The sequence below is a fragment of the Nyctereutes procyonoides genome, unplaced genomic scaffold, assembly GCF_905146905.1.
Source record: "Nyctereutes procyonoides isolate TBG_1078 unplaced genomic scaffold, NYPRO_anot_genome, whole genome shotgun sequence".
Taxonomy (NCBI): Eukaryota; Metazoa; Chordata; class Mammalia; order Carnivora; family Canidae; genus Nyctereutes; species Nyctereutes procyonoides.
Genome location: NW_026575051.1, coordinates 5,812,403 through 5,832,439, shown reverse-complemented (window position 1 = coordinate 5,832,439; position 20,037 = coordinate 5,812,403). Strand labels below are relative to the sequence as shown.

At 54.8% G+C, this 20,037-nt stretch overlaps 1 protein-coding gene across 3 annotated transcripts in view; it reads left to right on the top strand.

Annotated features, from left to right (window-relative positions):
• The window catches only part of CPNE5 (copine 5), an 89,330-nt gene that overhangs the window by 54,091 nt on the left and 15,202 nt on the right, over nucleotides 1-20,037 (top strand). For all 3 annotated transcript variants that reach the window (XM_055329546.1, XM_055329545.1, XM_055329544.1), the window contains 4 exons: nucleotides 445-548; nucleotides 5,190-5,294; nucleotides 12,658-12,699; nucleotides 14,703-14,778. In XM_055329546.1, coding sequence (XP_055185521.1) covers nucleotides 445-548; nucleotides 5,190-5,294; nucleotides 12,658-12,699; nucleotides 14,703-14,778 — 327 coding nt within the window. The remainder of the gene's footprint in view (nucleotides 1-444; nucleotides 549-5,189; nucleotides 5,295-12,657; nucleotides 12,700-14,702; nucleotides 14,779-20,037) is intronic.

The window sequence follows — 20,037 nt, the reverse complement described above, 5'->3', positions numbered from 1 at the left end:
CTTGAGTACATCAACACTGACATGCCTACACTCTGCCTTTGGTCCTCGAAACAGCCTTGTGAGGTGTGTGCCCCATGTTACAGAGGGGAAACTGAAGCTCCAAGGGGTTGCCTCCATTGTCTGAGGTCACACAGCTAGAAAGTGGCAGAGTCAGAATTCAAACTGGAGCAGCCAGCTCCAGAATCCACCTGCTTCACCCCTGCCCCCTGCCCCCCAACGGCTCTATCAGACCTGCCCAGTGGGGTTGTTTGAGATGCAATGAAACCCTTCCCTCCACAGGTATTAGCCCAGAGCCTGGCCCTTGGTTGGTGTAGGGTGAAGATAACATGCTGTCCTTTCTAACCAGCTTGGAATCCTCCTGTTTTCTTGAGGCTGTGTTTCCACAGGTATTGGGGCACCCCCCTCCTTTTGCCTCACACCCCTGTTCTCCCTCCTTCCCACCAGGATGTAGCCACAATGCAGTTCTGTGCCAACAAGCTGGACAAGAAGGATTTCTTTGGGAAGTCCGACCCCTTCTTGGTATTCTACAGAAGCAATGAGGATGGAACGTAAGTTCTCTGATAACACGTCACCCCTTTCCAGAATCAGGGGTGAAGGGGTGTGGTGACTTACCAGGCAGTGCTGCTGGGATTCTTTCCTGCTCCAGGTAGAAGCGGGGGGGGGGGGGGGGGGGATCACGGTAGTGCCTGACACGCGCGGTTGGGACCGCTGTGGGCTGGAGGATAAGGTGGGTGGGACAGGTAGGGGCAGGTCCCAAGCCAGCAGTGCCATTCTGAGAGGCTCAGCAATGGTGGGTGCTACGAATGTTGGAGGTGAGGGGAGTGGCAAAAGCAGGGCTAGGGTGGGAACAAGGGGCTCCTCTGATAGCATCTTCCTCCTTCCACACAGATCAATGCATATCTCCAGCCCACCCCTCCTCCGCCTGCAGCCCTCTGAACATCCCACTACCATATGTGCCCCCCCACCCAACTACCACACGCCCAGCCTGGCAAATCTGGACCCTTTACCCACCCAGCCCCACACCTTGCCATAGGCTTCATTCAAAACCGCACACGTCTTTAGAGCCCCATTTCCTCCTCTCCTCTCCCTAATCTAGAAACCACCCACGGTATGACGGAAACACACACGACACGTCGGCAAATGTAGGTCAGCCATGCACACAGATGCACAGATTGTAGATTGAGGGTCTGGAGACCTTGGTCCACCCCACCGATTCGCCATGTGACCTGGGGCAAGCTATAATGCCCCCTCTCTGGGTCTATTTTCTCATCAGGCCAATGAACAGGTTGGATTAGGCGGTCTCCACAGTCTCCTTAGGCAGCGCAGCTCTGGGAGGCTGTGGCCACTTACGGCTGGGATTCTGCAGAACCAGGAGGCGATGGGGCCAGGGAGGTTAATTAGAGAAGCACTGCTGGAGCAGGGGAACTTGGAAGCAGGTTTGGAAGGAGAGGGAGAAAATGGGTCCATGGGGGAGGAGCGGAGGGGAATAATAGGATAGAGAAAAGGCAAGTGCAAGGGAGGTGTGCCCTGAGCAGAGGCAACCCAGAATGGGCTCCACCAAGGTCCCCTGGATTCTAGAACTCTGGGTGTGTGTGTGTGTGTGTGTGTGTGTGTGTGTGTGTGTGTGTTGGGGGGAAGAGCGGAGCAGGGAAGAGGTGTGTTTCAGTTCCAGGGAAAACTGATTTTAAAAACCTGAAAGAGCAAAACAAGGGAAATTAGGTACGATCATTTGCATAACAAAAGGAGTCTTTGTCTCACTAAAGGACTCCCAGCAGGATTTCTTTAAATAATTCTTGTTGACGTTGAGGTTGACTTGACTGAGGGAGGGAGGAAGAGGGGCCGAGGGACGTTGCAGGCGGACGCCCACGGAAACATCCACAGCGGTCCCGTCCAGAGAGGCGACGCCTGGTTGGGCCAGGCTTGTCTCTGAGCTGAAGGCCGGCTGGCCAGCATAGAAGGATGCGGGTTTGGGAGCAGCAGAGGGGTGTGTTGCAAAGTGTGTGCCAGTGATTGTTCTAGCAGAGCCTGTGTAGGATGGGTGGGGAGGGGGCAGGGAAGAGGGAGAGACTCGTGACTGACACCGTGAACAGGTGGGAGGTGCTGAATGCAGGCGAGCCTCGAGCCTCACTGGGAAGATGCGGGGAGAACGTGGGAAGGGGAGGGATGGGGGCAAAAGGACAGGGAGCAGAGCTCGCCAGGCTGGACTTGGGTGGCCACGGTAGTTGGAGCCCCCCTCCCTGTAATGGAGCTGTGGGAAACCCAGAGCATGAAAATGACAAAGGAGCTGGTCAGATGGGGGAGTCTCATTGGGGGCGAGTTTCCCTTGAAGCATGGGCTGGATCTCTCTGGGAATGGACACCAAGGCAGTTGGAGAACCCACCCAGAGGCCCCCAAGGGGGTGGGCCAGGCTGCGGGCACAGGTCAGAGGCTGAACTGGTGGAAGCAGGGTGGTTACCCAGGGTTTGAGGAGAGAAGAGTAGAAGGTTCGGGAGACACACTCCCAGTTAGGAAGAGGTCAGGAGGAAGGTTGGTGAGGGAACCCAGGGAGTGAAAGGTCCTGGAGGGAGCGGGAAGGAAGCCTGCACAGAGCACCCACAGTGCTGCTGGCACTGCACCTACCTTATTCAGTAGCAATCACTCCTCTGGGATTAGTAACGTGATGGAGAGCAGGGCTCTGCAGGCTGCCCGCCATGCACACCTTCAGGCAAGTCTCTTAACCCAGTGCAACTTTCTGGAACTATGGAAATATTCTGTGTCTCACCGCCCAGTACAGTCACCATTAGCTACATGTAGCTGTTGAGTGTGTGACACGGGGCTTGTGTGCCTGAGGAACTGAATTTTTAATTTAATTTAGATTGATTTAAAGAGAAATAGCCCCATGTGGCTGATGGCCACCATATTTGGACTGGGCACCTATAACCTCCCCAACCTGAGTTTCTTGGTACGTGCATCTCCCTCACAGGGTTGCTGTGAGGACCAAAGGAGTTATTATGTGTCACGAGAACAGGGCCTGATGGTGTTAGCTACTGGTGTGTTTCCCCATTTTACAGCAAAGAGGAAGAAGCTCAGAAAGAGAAAGGCACATGGCCAGGGCTGCACAACTGGTAGGAGTGGCCCTGGGACCTGAGCCCTCCCTTTCCCACCCTGCTGGTGCCTGCTCTGTCCCACACCAGGCTCCAGAGCGGATGTCAGAGTGAAGGGAGTTGAGCCAGGAGATGTCTGCAGGGACCATTTCCATGCCAGGGCCAGGCCCCCATGGCAAGGACAGCAGGGAGTTGAGAGGTCTGTGGATTTGGTGATGAGGGGCTTGGGGAAGCAGTTTCAGAACAGAGGCTGAAAGCCGAAACAGGACCATAGCAGGGCTCAGGGAGAAGCACAGAGAGAGGAAATCAGGCTAAAAGCTCAGAAGAGGGAGGCCTGGGTGGCTCAGTGGTTGAGGTCTGCCTTCGGCCCAGGTCATGATCCCAGGGTCCTGGGATCGAGTTCTGCATCGGGCTCCCGGCAGAGAGCCTGCTTCTCCCTCTGCCTGTGTCTCTGCCTCTCTGTGTGTCTCTCACGAATAAATCAATAAAATTTAAAAAGAAAAATAAATAAATAAAAGCTCAAAGACCCAGTCAAGAAAATTGGTTGGCAAGGAAGAAGAGACAGAAGTCAGAAGTCAGTGGGTCCCAAGAGAAGGAGGGGCTGGGAGGGGCTGGGGCAGGTGGGCGTGACTGTTCCGGGTAGGAGGTATCTGGAGCCCAGCCGGGGCTTCTGCACAGGCCATCATCCCTCCCTTGCTGCTGCTCCTGCTCCTGATTCTCCCTCCCGAGCCCCCCTCCCCAACTGGGGCAGCCACGGGGCCCCTCCTGTCCCTGTCCCCACTCCTGTCCTCGTCACCAGCTCCGGGGTGTGTGGGGAGGTCTCCCACATGTATCTCCACACTCCAGTGGGCGGGCGAGAAGGAGCAGAGAAGAGAAATGCTGAGCCGCGGTGACAGGAATGACATTTTGACTTGAAAATTGCCAGAGAAGAAATGGCACAGGCTGTGTGGGCACGGGCGGGGCCCAGGCACTTTCCGGGGTGACCTTTCCAGGCTGGGAGGTGGCTGGGGCAGATGCTGGGACATCTCAGGGGGGACAGCTTCTGCCCCCCAGCTCCGCTCTGGCTCCTGGCTGCCCCTCTGTGTGGCAGGGCAGGCTTCCAGGATGCGGCCGGCAGGCCTGGCATGGGGAGTGGGCAGGGACGCTGGATGGGAGCCCAGCGGGGAAAGCCAGCTCTACACTTCTAGTTTGCAGAGCAGGCTCAAGGATTCAGACTGGAAGAGCTGGAAGTGTCTTAGAGATTGTCGAATCCAGGGGCTCGATTTGCACTGCCTTTCATGCCAGTGAAAGCTGTGGAAACTCTCCTTTTGAGAAATACATCTATTCATTAGTTGGTTCCAAAAAAATAGTGAACACTGAGTGCCAGGCACCGGTCCGGGCACTAGATACATTACCAGTGATCAAAGAAGACAAAACTCTTGTCTTTCCGGAGCTTACATTTTAGTGACAAGCCGTGAAATAAGTAAGGAGAAACACAGACTATGTCAAACGTCAAATGATAACAGGTAAAGAGAAGCATGAAGAGGACTAGGGGACGTCAGGGTCAGGGGACCAGGGGTTCTAAATTTTGTCTCGGAGCAGGTGCTTATATCAGAGGGGTGATACTTGAGTAAAGACCTGATGGAAGAGAGGAGTGAGCCATGACCATGGAAATTTGGGGAGATAGCGCTCCGGACAGGGGAACAGCAAGCATATGAAAATCACCGACCCAATTTCACCCTGATTTCAGGGGTTCACAAACCCCTAAATCCCATGCACAGATCCTTCCATGGATCTCAGATGAAGAATGACAGCAGCTAACTCCCTGAAGTTACAGGGGAGGGATTGGCTTGCTCAAGGTCACAGAGAGTGAGGGAGAGGGGGAGCAGAAGCCAGTATCTCCAGACACTCCCCACCTGCTGCAGGAATTGCCTCTCAAGCATCAGCAAGAAATGGCCATCTAGTTTCCAGCTGGATACTGCTAGTGCCATGCAGCTTATGACCTCAGGAAGCTCTGGCTTCCACTATCGGGCAACTGCAGAGGTTAATCGGTTGGCCCCTCCGTTGACCTTGATTCTTCTGCCTCCCTTGGTTGGGACCTGACACCTTCCCTCTCTTCTTCACCAGGTTCACCATCTGCCACAAGACCGAGGTCATGAAGAACACCCTAAACCCAGTCTGGCAAACCTTTTCCATTCCTGTGAGAGCACTGTGCAATGGGGACTATGACCGGTGAGATGGGAACCTGTCCCTCCCGGATGGAGGGTGGAGGGTCAGGCTGTCCCAGGCTGGGCAGTATGTGCAGAGCCCCCTGGAGTTGTGCTGTCCCTGCCCTCACCTCTCTGGGCAGTGTCTGCCTTCACCTCCTCACAGACTTCCCTCCGTACTCTGCCCTGCTGCTGTCCCCCTGGTCTGGCAGCCCTCCACTGGTGGGGACCTCCCCAAGCTGGGGGGATGGGATCCAGGGAGCCCTGCTAGGTGTTGGGTGTCCTGGCCTGGAGCTATACAGCCTATCTCTTCACGATTTCCGGTGGAGGAGCAGGCGGGGACAGGATGGGGGGCTCTAGATGCAGGGTGGGGGGCCACCCCAACCCCAAACTCCTAGCAGATGGACTCTGGGGAGTCAGGATCCCAAATAGGGGATGAAGGGTGGAGTACAGAAGACTTGTGAAACTTTTTTGATAGGATGCAGCCTACTCTGATTACATGTCCTCTCACACCATCATTGTTTGAGTGTAGGTTGTTGGGTATAGATGCTGGAGACCTGGTTTCTAATCCTGACTCTGTGACTAAAAAGTACTATCAACCTGGGCAAGCTTTGACCTCTCTGAGCCTCAGTTTCCTTATCTGTAAAATGGGTCTTAAACATCCACCTACCTGAAAGGGCTGCTTAGAAGCTCACATGACACAGCCTACACAGAAGGCTCTGGTGTGCATAAAATACCAAACCCTGCATTGTGTCCACAAACATTTATTGACTTCCTGCCATGTGCCTGGCACCGAGCGAGATGCTGGGAAATCAGCAGGGAGCAAAACACACAGTCTTCACCCTTTGCCCAACCTCGGGGAGTTTACATTCTCGTGGGGGAGCCAGACATTAATCCGATAGTCACACAAAGAAACGTATAATTACAAGTTGTGCTAAGTGCTGGGGAGTGGAGGGCATGTGAGATGGGTGCTGCAAGGTGGTATTGGTCTGTGTGAAGTTTCGAGAACCCGGCCTGGCTTCCTGGTGATCACTGTTGCTGGTGGATGAGCTAGCAGAGGGTACACAGGCAGGGCCACCCAGGCTGCCTTGAGGAAGCTGGGCCTCTGTTGGCCACTCCAAAGGGAGCACTGGGGTATCACAACAACCCTCAGGGCATCCTGGCTGATGGCATTGGCAGGGGCTCCGTGGGACTGGGTATGTGTGGTGGGGGTGGAGTGGGAATGACAGTGCAGATGGCCTTCAGACACCCCGCTGCCCCCCCACCCCAGGAAACCCTGAGGCTACCCTATTAGGCTGTGGATCTAGGAGATGAGGTGGCTCCTTTTCCTGCCTCTTGGCTGGGACTGAGCAGCCACCATGTATTCCACAGGCGGTCACCGAGCACCTACTATGTGCCCCACACGACACCTGCAGCTGTGTGGCATTCAAGGGAATGTAGTGGAGTTTCCATCTCTAGGGAGCCTCTCGTCTGACCCCAGGGAGCTCAGATGTGCACACATCTGCATTTTAGATAGCTAAATAATTGTGCAAAATGAGACTGAAGATAGGCATTCTGGCCAAATGAACCCTGGCTACATGTCTGGCCGAGTCCTGGGGCTTCTGGGGTACTGCGGTGTGGGAGGACAGTCTGGTTGGAGCAGTAGGGTGTAAAGGAGGCTTGGGGAAGGCTGGAAGGTGCTGGGGGGTATTGGTTCTTGGAAGAATGAATCTGATAGGGAGAGATGACAGGAAGGGAGGAGAAATTCGAGGTTGGGGGATGGGAGAGCCTAGCAATTCACATCTCACTGGGTGGGAGGAAAGGGGATCTTTGGCCCCACTGCTTGGAGATTATTGGAGGTCCAGCTGGCTGCCACTTACACACAACCCTGCACCCCAGCCTTGTCAGGGACAGTGAGGAGGGCAGCCAGCCTCAAAGACCTGGGCTTACTGTTCAGGCACCAGAGGAGCTAAGGGTGTGGGTGGTGGGGAACACCTCCGTAGGCCCCCATTTCCCCCCTCTCAGGCTGAGAGCCCCAGACTGGTCGCCCTCCAGGATGGCCAGGCAGCTCAGGCCCTCCTCTACAGCTGGGACAGATTGGCCGCCGTGATGTGACTGACAGTGGTGTTAATGGAGGGGCCGGGCCCATTACGTGGGCTTGGTAAGCCAAAAGGCCCGTCTGCCGCTGAGTACTACTGTGACCTCAGTACCCAGCAGCCTCTTGGGAGGCACGAGTGTCCAGAGGCCCTCTCAGGGCGGGAGAGGGAGGGGTTTGTGCAGGAAAACGAAGCCACTTTTCCGCTCCCTCCGAGGTGCCTCTTGTTCACAAGAGCACATTCAGAATCCAGCAGCCGTGTCTTCCAAGCCAGCCAGGCACCGGGTACCATGTTGGGTGCTATGGGCATAGTGAACCTCAGACCTAAGCCTCCCTGTTAGGGAGACAGGTCATAATATTAATAATTAATAATGATAGTAAAGGCTCCTGTAGTACTCCTGTGGTAATTTATGTACATGCACTAAGTTAATTCTCCTAACCATGAGTGTTTCCCCTGAAAAAGGCACAAATATTACCCACATTTTACAGGTAAAGAAACTCAGTGCCAATAAGGTTAAGTAGCTCACCTGGGATCTTACTGCCAGTCAGTGGTAGAACCAGGACTTGGACCCAAGCAGGCTGGCTAGAGAATCTATTCTTGACCCTCACGCTCTGTTGCAAGGAGCCTGATGCGGGAGTTGATCTCAGGACCCTGGGATCACGACCTGAGCCAAAGGCAGATGCCCAACCGCTGAGCCACCCAAGTGTCCCAGGCAACAGACATTTAAATAATATTTATATTACCTACTACATGCTAGGCATGCTAGAACTGTCCCAGAGCCTGCAGCCTTCTCTGGCCAGCTCCCCGCCTCCCAGATTAGGAGCTCTGTGTTGTTCTGAGCCTTTAATGCCAAAGATGTTCATATTGTGGGCAGCAGAGGCCCATTTCCTTGTGCCACACCCAGCAGCCCCTCCTCTAGGGCCCTGCCCCAGAAGTCACAGTTGGTCTATTGTGAGCCTTCGTTAGGCTTGGTTGTGCCTACAGCCCACAAGTGGCACATGGGGTGACCTGGGCACCCCAGCTGGGGCTGGAGAGTGACAGGGCTGCCTATAGAGGATTCGGAGCTGTGTTTGGCCTCTGCTGCTGCCTGGCCTTGTCTCTGGGTACTGTTTCTCTCACCTCTTGCCCTGGTGCTGGAGGCTGCAGCCTCGGAGCTAATCTGAGCCCCAAACTCTAGCCTTCCCTGGAGCCTCCACTGTGGCTGGGCTGAGTTTACACAGGAATCTCATACCCAGGGGGGTTTCAACCTCAGCTGCAAGTTAAAATTCCCCAAGGAACTTTTAATAGTCCCCCCTGCCCCCAGCCCAGGCTGTACCCCTGACCAACTGATTTTGAACCTCTGGGGTAGGGCGCTGGCCTCAGAATTGCTAAATTGTGCCAGGGAATCCAGTGTGCAAACAGGGTGGAAAGCAGTGTTCTCCCCTAGAGAAGGTCAGTGGCTCTGGCCACGCATTCCAACCAGCCAGGGGACTTTCCAAAACTACCTGTGCCTGTTACCCCAACCAATTAAATCAAGCTCTCTGGCCCTGGGATTAAAAAAAAAAAAAAAAAATCTCTTCAGTGATTATTTTGGGTCTCCAAGGCTGTGGCTGTAACCAGGGTCCTCCTACAGCCTCTGAACACGTGGCTGTCACTGATCTAGTCACCTAAAGGCTGGTGTCCATGGTCTGAGAGGAAGCAATCCTTGCTGGGTCCCGGAAAGTCCCCCGCAGAGGTGCCCGGCTCTGGGAAGGACTGGGGGACCTTGGCTTTGTGGGGCAGGGTCCCAGCCCCCACCCTCACCAGCTCTGTGACCCTGGGCACGTCACTGGCAGCCGTTCAGGCTCAGCTTCCCCATCTGAAAATGAGGGGGACTGGAGGTTATCACTCCAGAACATGCACAGCAGAGCTGCTTGGGAACCCTTTATTATTTTTTTAAGATTTTATTTTTTATTCATGAGAGACACACAGAGAGGCAGAGACACTGGCAGAGGGAGAATCAGGCTCCCTGCAGGGAGCCCAATGTGGGACTCGATCCTGGGTCTCCAGGATCACGCCCTGAGCTGAAGGCGGCCACTCAACCGCTGAGCCCCCCAGGCGCCCCTTGGGAAGCCTTTAAACCAGATCCTGGGGCCCTGGCCAGAGCTGCCAAGTACAGGACTTGGAGCCCGTTTGTGTCTGAAAAGCTCCCCTGTGATCTGCCAGGCAGCCAGGCTTGGATGCCACTGAGGTCACTTCCAGCCTTGTCATTCTAGGGAGTGAAGTTGCAGAGCCCAGGTACCCAGGCACCGGTGTCCCGGATTTAAGCAAATTTCCTCCGAAAAGCTCTCCAACTGTGGGCAAAGTGGAGAGGAAGAGGCCTTTTTCCAAGGGCCCACCTGCACGGCGGGTGCCCTGTTCTGCAAAGTCGCTATCTTTGGGTTGAGAGACAGAAATGGAAAGGTGACAGGGAGCCGGGGTGGGGGGCGGCTGTGGGACAGGCAGGCGGTGCTCTGCCAAGGGGAGAAGAGGACAGGATGCTGGCAGAGGTGAGGTGCCCAAGGCTCTGCACAGATCGGGAGCAGGAGAGAGTCGTGAGGGATGGTCAGGGAGCTAGGAGAGTACCTGGAGAGGGCGGTTGGGGGCAGGAGCCAAGGGGAAGAATCCAAATAGAAGTATCAGCTCCCACCATCAAGAAGATGGCCGGGAGGGTGAGAACCAGGGCAATTTACTTGGAATGATGGCAGTGGAAACCAGTTACGATTACCGAGTCTTTCGGACATGGGCCAAAATTGTGTTCTACTTGGTTTAAATAATGATCTTATTTTGTGAATTTAAATTCCACAGTAGCCCTAGGAGTTGGGTACTAGCGACATGCCCATTTCACAGAGAGGGAAACAGAGGCCTGGAGCTTATGTATCTTGGCAAAGTGAGGAGAAGGTACATTTCCCTTCTACGGAAGCTGCCTTCCCCAGAAGCAAAGGTCCCCCTACCTCTGCTGTGTCTCCAGTGCAAACCCAAGCGAGCCAGCTGAGCAGAGCTGGAGTCAGAGCCAGTCCAGCCCTCCTCCATGGGGTGAAGTAGGTGACGACAAGAAATACTCCCCCTGCCTTTCCTGAAAGCCCCTCTACTCTCTCCTTGAACACTGACTGTGTAACTTGAGGATTTATCCCCCTTGAGCCAGATTCTCCTGGTTGGGCTGCTGCCACTCACTCGTACCTCACTGTTGAATGAGTGGATGTTAAGAGGGTAAGCTGTACTGGGTCCTAACCTGGCGAGGGGAGAGGATTCCCCAGGATGGGGCATCTCCCGTCACGGAAGCTTCACACCTCTGTGGGCCTGCTGGAGAAGCCTTCTTCTCCTTTCAACCCCCACCGCACACTGAGTATGTGGAGGCCCCAGCCAGTGTATCTGACCTGGATTCGGAGTGTTTTATCCTCGCCAGCTTACACATGCAGAAAAAGCTGAATGCAGGCAGAGGAGGCAAAGCCCCTTCGCTATGGCTGTGTGTGCACCGAGCCCCGCCATCCAGAGGGGTGTCGTAGCATGCTGCAGTGAGCCCCGGCACCCCTCTTCTTCCCTGAAGCCTCTAGACTGTTGGGCTCAGTCAGTTTAGGGCTGAGCCCTGGGGACCTGTCAGCCCAGTACCTCTTCCTGCCCTGGCGAGGCTCATTAGGAGGCCGGCCTGCAGCTCTGCTCGGAGGAGTCTATAGATAGAGCTGTCGGTGCCGAGAGGGAAGCCTGCGGTCTTTGCCAGTGTCCCTCAGCCCTGCTGGCCTGTCAACGCTCACAGAGACCCAGCTTGGTCACTGCAGCCCCAGGCACCCAGAGACCCCCAGGCCTGGCCTCACGGCTGAGCAGCTGTGTAATTTGGGGAAAGCCACGTACTCCGGGCTTCCCCATGTGATTTCATGGAAGGAGGGAATCATTACTGCCCAGTAACTTCATGAAGTTGTGAGGTCTCAGTCAGGCAACAGATTTTTTTTATTTAAGATTTTATTTATTTATTCAAAGAGACACAGGCGGGTGCCCTGTTCTGCAAAGTCGCTGTCACCCCTCCTCGAGAAGGATGGTCTGCGCTCAGCGGCGGCGGCCCTCCAGGTCGCGCAGCGCCCGCCGGCCTCGTTCCCTTTCCAGCTCACCAGCCGACCTTCGGGGGCCTTTGGGTCTTTCCACCCAGTTCACATCAGAGAGACACAGTTTTTTGGGTTTCACTAGAATTCAGAGGATTCCTGGACATGACGGGCTGCCGTGCCTGCCCCATTTAACAGTACAGGTCACCGAAAGCCCCGCTGGTGGTTGGTGCACGACCTACCCACGTCCCTTCTTTGGGAACAGTCGGCGCCCCGCGGCCGGCAGGTCCGCACCGCCGCCCTCCAGCCCCGGGGAGGCGCATCCGCGGGGTGACAGCGCCTCCTGCTGGGCGCGGCGCAAGCTCGAGGCCGACGCCTCGCCGACCCCGGCAGTGGGCAGCGCCCCGGGCCGACGCCGGTCGCCGGTCGCCGGTCGCCGTGTGAGTGGAAGGCAGGCCCAGGCAGCGGCCTGCGGAGCCCCGCTTAGGACTGGGGGCTGGAGACCCCAGCTGCCCACGCTCCTGCCGGCTCCCCGGGACCCTGGCAGCTCCCCCTTCCCTGGGCATCCCTGGAGGACCACCGTCACCAAGGGTTAACCCGCGGCCCTCCACCTCCCTCCTCCTTCCCACCTCTGGTCTGCTAGCCTGTTGCCATGGAAACGAGCTAAAAATAAAATGGGCTCCCAAAGCCCAGCCCCAAGCACAGGAGTCAAAACAAACTAATTAAAGCAGCCAGGCTAAAATGTGAAGATAATTACACCCTCACTCAGGAGCCAGTCGTGGCAATGGAAAAGCTCAGCAGGCTGTCCTTGACGCAGGGGCCCTGAGCCCCTCCCTGCGGTGTGAGACTCAGCACTCAGACTCCCACCTGCACCAAGTCTTGTTACCCCTCCGGGGGAGACCCCCTCCTGCTTAGGCCTGAGATCCTGAGAGTGCCACACTCCCACTGCGATGCCCCCACTCTTGATAGAGTCACCATGTGGCCTCATCCTGGGACCTGTGCCCCATCTGGGGTGGCAAGGAGAAGGTGGGGTGAACTGAAGCTGGAGGCCGTTTTTCCACATCCTGCCTGAAACTTGGGGGGGCCTCTGTCCCAAGACCTTTGCCAAAAGGTCTCAAGATAGTTCCTTTGTCTCTTGGGCTCCCGCGCCTCCACTGAGGGCCCTGGAGCCTGGTGGGTGTCCCTGTGTGCCCTTCTGGCCCAGGAGCACAGGAGGGGCCTTGTCTTCAGGCTACATCCGTCTGGGTCAAGCCTGTCCCACCACAGGCCCTTTGCCTTGCAGGACCATCAAGGTGGAAGTGTACGACTGGGATCGGGATGGCAGGTAAGCAGGTAGAAGGACAAAAGGTGAGCAGGAATGAGGACAGCCCCTTAGGGTGATTGGGCCCTGCCCTCACATGGGGAGAACTACTATGCCTGTGGTAGCTCTGGGGGCGCTGGGGCCTGGGTTCTCCGATGGGAGGTCCGCTGCACCTGCCCGGCTCTGCTGAGGCACCAGAGGATCTCTGTCCTGCATGACATGGTGCCAGGGGCCTGAGGTCTCTTTTCCTCAAATAGCTGCCTAGCAGCCAGCCAGTGCCTAAAGCTCACCGCATTTGGGAGAATAAGGATTTTTCTGAAATGTGCCTATTCTAATGCACAGATACTAGCGATCCCCTGAGCATCCGTGTTCTCTGTGTGAGGCCAAGCATTGTGGGGTGACCAAGGTGCAGAAGACAAGCTCAGTCCTCAGAGACTCCTCTTTGTCTAGTGGAGGGCCCTTGGCATATTAAAGGAAGCGTTTGCAGGGAGCAGGCCCTGAGAGTGGGCTATGGGAAGGGTACGCTTTGATGCACCCTAATGGTCTCTGGAGCCATGAGGCAGTTTCTGAGTAGGGCCAAGCCTGGCCAGGAGGAGGGCACTTCCCACCTGGGTTTGGGCAGGCCAGTACCCTCCCTGTGTGCGAATGTAAGTACCCCCCAAGGAGCAGTGTCACTGAGAATTCATAGATGAGGACAAGAATGCCCTCTCATGGCCCTAGTCCAGAAACCTCACTGGCTCCCACTTGCCTGTTGAACCAAACCTAATGTGTCATTCTGACTTCTGTGACTCCACTACTAGAGGTGTCGTGAGGGGGCTTTAAGCCCCATCATCTCCATCCGTACCTCTCCAGTCTGTGATGTGGATAGGGGGTCCTGTAAAGGGCTGTGCAGATATAACTCTAAGTTAGGCCCTGGCCATTCCTGGTCGCTCACCTTCCTGTGAGTCATTCCGAGACAGGACTCCAGGGCCACAGCATCTCTGTTAACTTGCTTTGTTAACCACATAACAGGCAAGTCAGCTACATGTTTATCTTACCCTGGAGGTCCCCCATACTTCTTCTTCACCAGGGAAAACTGGGAACAGCCACCAGATGTCATAGGGTCCTGCCATCAAGGAGCTCATAGTCTGAGTGCCAAGAGCTATAAATGTGTAGTGAAAATACAGAGCGGGTACAAGGCAGGGCCAGGCCCCAGGGACTTCTCCCGGGCATCACTCTCCAGCACCTCTGGGGGGTACTCCAGGATCCCTCTGTCAGGGTGGGGACAGTGAAAGACAGCCAGCCGCAGAGGAGACGGGAGTTGTCCTGCACCTGCTTTTTGCTGCACTTAACACACACATACAACACACTTGTGGGGGCCAGAGTCCCAGAAGGCGTGGCCACTGCAGAAAACACCTCCAGCTGCCTCGATGGACATGACACAAATTGTCTTTTCAAAAACTGTTATTGGAAAAATGGCAAATACACAGAAAAAGAGAAGACTTTAATGAATGCTTTTAAGCCTATCATCTGAATTTAACAAGTGTTACATGTTGCCACATTTCCTTTAGCTGTGTTTTGCTGATGTAGTTTAAATTACAGACATCAAGGCATTTTTTACCTCTAAATATCTCATTGAGAATGTCTAAAAAACAAGGACATTTTCCTACAGAACCACGAATGCCATTATTACACCTGACACATTGAACAATAAATAATTCTTGAATACCACCTAATATTCATCTCATATTTAAATTTCTCCAGTTGTCCCCAGAATACCTTGCACAGCTGGCTTGTTCCAACAAGAATCCAAGTAGAAGTGGTCCCCTTCTCCGGGGCCCTGCTTTTGGCTAGGTGACCACTGGGTCTCCTGCTCCGTGGTGACACTGACTCTTGCCAGGGACCCAGGCTCTCTGCTGGCATGCACCCCTGTAGCAGAGGTCCTGGGCAGGATGGGGAGCCAGAGGAAGGGATGTGAGAGGCGGGCAGTTGGCTAGAAGCAGTGTGCAGCCTGGGCCACGCCGACTCACAGTAGCCTTCTCTTGCAGCCACGACTTCATTGGCGAGTTCACCACCAGCTACCGGGAGCTGGCCCGCGGGCAGAGCCAGTTCAACATCTATGAGGTGAGGTGGATACCCCAAGTCTGGGGTTTGCTCTCCTTATACGTACCTCCCAGCCATTGAGGACTGCAGTGTGCCATGAGCTGGGCAGGGGTTTTTGCGTGTTCTCCTGTGAGGTGGGTGTTACTGTCCCAGTCTAGAGCTAAGAAGCCTGAGTCTCAGAGGAGTTCAGGAATTTGCCCAAAGACATGTGGTTCTGTAAGTTGCAGAAGCAAGAGGCAAACAATGTTGAGTTATAGTGACCCCACAAAAAGCAGTTCTGACAGGATGGCGGAGGAGGGGTGCTGATGGGGGAGACTGTGGGGGACATTATCAGAAGGCTGCGAGGTCTGACACCCAAGGTCCTGAGTTCGAAATGGCCCTCTGCCTTCAATCAGAACCGTCTCAGGGCCTGCTGAGTATCTTACTGTTTCTGGAAGGAGAGTCAGAGGAACAGAGGTCAGGACAGCTCCATCTGGATGTGGAGAACCTGGACAGGGCCTCCAGTCCTTCTGGAGATAATAGTGTTTGCCCTCAAAGGACAGTTCCTGCTGCTGAGCCTTTGCTCGTGTGTGCTCACCGTCCTGGGGTGCCCTCCCAGCTTGAGTCCCAGCTCCCCTATTGGCGTTCCCAACCACTCTGGCCTCGTGCTTTCTCCCTCATGTCAGCTTCATGGACAGCATGTCATGCTGGACCCACTGAAGTGCAGAAACTTCTAGCCCTAATAACTTCTTGGGCTCATACTCTGACTCTAACCATGTCCCGGCCTTGTGACATGGGCTAAGTCCCTGAACCATTCTGTGCCAGGCACGCTGAGCGTTAAAGAAGTCACTAGAACAGTGCCTGGCCCCTTGTGAGCATTTCATCAAGGCTGTCTTCTAGCGTCATCTGTTGCGCGACTGTGTGCCAGGAGATTTAGATTTCACGGCAGCCCTGGAAATGGGCTCCCTCCTCACAGGAGCAGCCACTCAGCTAGTAACGTTGAAGAGCAGGCTTTGGCTCCCATCACCGAGTCTGAACCACTCCACATTTGCACTCCTTCACTTTGTGTCTCTGTTCTTTTTTTTTTTTTTTTTTAGATTTATTTATTTTTAATTTTTAAAGATTTTATTTATTCATGAGAGACACAGAGAGAGAGGCAGAGACGCAGGCAGAGGGAGAAGCAGGCTCCTTTCAGGGAGCCCAATGCGGGACTCGATCCCAGGACCTCGGGATCACGGCCTGAGCCGAAGGCAGATGGCCAACCACTGAGCCAGCCAGGCGTCTCTGTTCTGAGTGGGCAGCTCTTGTGTTCCATTTAGACAGAAGCTCTGTAAGGGCAGGCTAGGCGACAGCCCTTCCCGTGGCCTCCCTTCACGTCGGCCTGCGCAGCGCCAGGCACCCAGTAGGTGCTTGTGATCCGAGCACACACTGAATTCTGTTGAACGAGGCCATTGTGAAGAGAGAGCGTGGGTGAATTTCTTTGACAGGGCTCTGATCCTCGCAGTTAATTACTTTGTTTTCTGCATCGGCAAAGGGGAGGGCTCTCTTTATTCCCCCACCCAGGCAGAGAGAAGCAGGATCCATCCTTTTCTGGCTTCCTCTAAAGAGGTTTTTTAGAGCAGGGAATGGAAGGGATTATATCTCTCGGAGTTTAGCTTTTAAGTGTGCTTGACAGGCTCAGAAGAGGCCATGATCTCTCAAGCTAAAAGCAGAAAAGGTTGGATTGATTCGTTTTCTCCATTGGAAATATCATCAGTTAGAAAAGGAATTACACTCCGGCAGTCCCAGGGGAGCAGGCCTTGCACTGTGGGCCGTGTCCCCGGAAGGCCTCTCTAAAGGTCCAAACTGCCTGAGGAGAGAACAGGAAGGACTCTCATCGTGGGCGCTGGCCTCAGCCTGAGTGTCTGCTCACATGTCCAGCTGTCTGGCGACCACTCTTCAGACTCAGCCTTCCCCACCTGAAGGCACTGGCTGAAGCCTCTCACAGCTGTCCCCTCTCCCTGGCCAGCAGGCTCCATCTCCTGGTCTGTCACCATGGGGGCCATGGTGCCTGGGGAGTCGACCTTGACGCCTCCTGCCCCTCACCCCACATCCACTCCACAACTGAATCCCACTCCTCCTATCACCTACAGATTCTGACCTTTGTTCCTTTTGCTCCCATCCACCCCCAATGCCATCATCTCCCCGGTGTGTGGGGCTTTGCAACAGCCCTCCTAACAGCCTTCCCACCTCCTTCCATCTGCCATTCCGTGATCCAAGGGCTCCTCCAAAATGATAATCTGATCACATGGCTGCCCTGCTTAACCTTTGGCCTTGCATCCCACCTACTGCCTAGCCAGGGTTCACACTGAAGGGTGGGTGGGGAGGAGATTCAGAATGACTCCCCTGCCGCAGCTGAGATCCTACAGGGCCCTTTACCTACAAGGTAGAGTCCAAGCTCCTCCACATGGGCACCATGTCCCAGCAACCTAGAATCTGTGAGCAACCAGTAGGGGTTTCTAAGTAGACTCACACCACCCACCCCTAGTAGGCCCCTGGGCTTTTGCCCTGGCCCCTCCCCTCTGCCCACTACCGGTGGTAGCTCCATTATGCTCTCTGAACCTCCCTGCTGGCTGGGCCTCTGGGCCTCACTCCATAGTGCTCCCCTGGGGCTCCCTTTGTTCTTCCTCACTTGGTTGGGCCTATGGATCCTTGGGGACTCCCTTTGGGTATATTCCTCCTCTAGGAATCTTCTCCACCTGCACACTCCACCCCCAAAGTCTGAGGTAAATAAATACCTCTCCATGCTCCCATGCCTCCCTCACCAACCCCCTTCCCAGGGGTGTTAAACTGTTTGCCATACTTCCCACCCCGTCAAAGACCATGGGGTCCTCAAGGGTGGGGTGGTGTCTCAATCACTACTGTATTTATTCCCAAAACCAGCACAGCTCCTGGCCCCTGGGAGCCACCGGGTGGCTTGCTTCCTTGCCCAGGAGGGCAGAAGCCAGACCTGCCCAGGGGTGTGAGCAGAGGGAGAGGACAAGGCTGAGAATTCCAGCCCTTGAGTTGGGAAGTTCCCAGCCTGGCCCTCAGGGGGCGACGGTGCCCCACACGGAGCTTGAGGGCACCGCCCACGCGGGCTGGAGAGGCTGGTCCCTGGGGTGGAGGTGTGTGCTGGAGTGCATGAAACCTCAGAATAAACAGGGCGTTTCTTCAGTACCCACTTCACATGAGGATCTGAGAACAAAACATTGCTTTAATATTAAAACAGTTATAATTAGAGAGTGGAAATGTGGACTACAGGCTAATTTAAAGGTAACGTAGAAGACTTCAAAGAAATGTGCTTGTGGCCAGGTCTTTGGGTGACACCCAGACCCCCAGGAATCCATGTTTATCCTCCTCAGCTGGGAGGGCTACTTGGGAATAAAAGTTGGAGTTCGGTTCTCAAATTCCACACCCTCCTGGGACCAGATTGGGAAACTGAGGCACCACAGCACTGGAGCTTGCCTAGCGCATGGTGTTCCACAAATGTGTCTGTGAATGCCGTATCATCTGGATGGCCTCCGTGCCCATGGGGGCTCGGAAGTCGTTCTGGGCTTCTCTCCCCATGTTCACAGTTTCCACCTGTAGAGCTTGCCAGCTTTCCCACCTGGGCCCCAAATCCAGCTCTTCCTTCCTTCTGTGTCTTCCTGGTCACCCCTGCCCCTTTCCTTCCTGCCCCCGCAGCCATGCCCTGGCCCCAAGGTCTGTGGTCACTTCTTGACAGTGGAGTTTTGTCATAGCTAGGTACCTGTTCCAACAACCCCCAGGCCCTCATTACCTCTCACCTGGACTAGCGGGGGTGGTAGTTGTGGTAGTAATAAAAATTAATAGCAGCTAGCGCTTATATAGTATTTACTTCATTCCGGACCATGTCCTAAACACTTTCCTTGTATTGACCTATTTCATCCCCATACCTTTCTATAAGGTAGGTACTTTTCACTCCTATTTTAGAGACGAGGAAACTGAGGCACAAGAAGGTCAGGTAACTTGCCTGCGGTCACACAGCCATTGCGTGGCAAAACCGGGCAGGTAAACATGCCCCTGGTGTCTCTCCTTCTCCCCTCATACTCATTTCCACCAGGTCCTGGCATCCTAGAGTCTGCTGTGATCATGCCCCTCTATCAGCTTAGAGGTCATCAGAGTTCCCTGCTGGCTGCTGGGTGATGTTCAGACATTTAACTTGGTGCTCTAGGCTCTCTTCCAGCTAGCCCAGTTTACTCTTCCACCCTGTGGTTCTGGAGTCCAGTTCTATGGCCCCTCCCCCAAAATATCTCCTCTGACTGGAAAGCCCTCCCTCCATCACCCCATGCCCAAAGGCTCCTGCCCTCAATACCTGCCTTCAACACTACCTGTTCCCGGCAAGCCTCGCTGATGCTCAGCCTGGAATGGTCCTCCCTTCCTCCAACTCCTTTCACATTCCTGGCTTCCCTTTTTTGGTTCCTCTTGTCCTCTATCACCTGAAGACAAATCTTTCCCCAACCCCATAAATATTTGCATTTGTATTTGTTATCAGGGCGACACCCAGGTGGGCAGCACTGTCTGCCTGTGAGCTGGGACCTGGTTTCTAATTTTGTCACCATGCAGAGCACTAGGCAACCTTGGGCAAATTGTTTCTGTCCCTGTGTCTTGTCTCCTGATCCCCAGAAATGGGTATCAGCACTCATTCAGGCAGAAGAGGCCTCTGCTAAAGACAAAGCCTGCCGCCTCTGCGTGCAGAAGAACGGGAGATGGGGGGAGGGCCAGTGAGTTCACCAGAAACTTGTGGAGGACAGAACTAGTGTGAAAATCAACCCGCCTTGCCTCCTTTGATGGGAGATTAGGGAAAAGTGGGGCCTGAACTCCCCCCCGCCCCTGGAAGCAGAACAGCCAGTGGGGCTGAAGGCCAGTATAGATGCAGCCCATGTGGAAGCCCCCTGGAGGCCTCACAGGGCAAGGTGCTCCCCTCAGTGGGTCCCCAGCTTCTCAGCCTCCATGCTACTCAATGTTGGACTTGATAATTCTTGGGGCAGGGTGGGGGTGGGTGGCTGGGGCTGCCCTGTGCATGGCATGATGTTCAGCAGCGTCCCTGGCCTCTGTCTTCTCCCTGAGTCGTGACATCCAAAGTGTCTCTGAACATGGCCAAATTTTGAGGGGGCGGGCAGTTGAGACCACTGAGTTAAGCCCACCAATAAGTGATTTTTTTTTTTTTAGCATCTACTAAATATGTGCCTAGGCCTGTCCTATATTCTCTGATGACAGGTCTGGTTTGGGATGAAAGCTTTCACGAGAGGAACAGTTAAG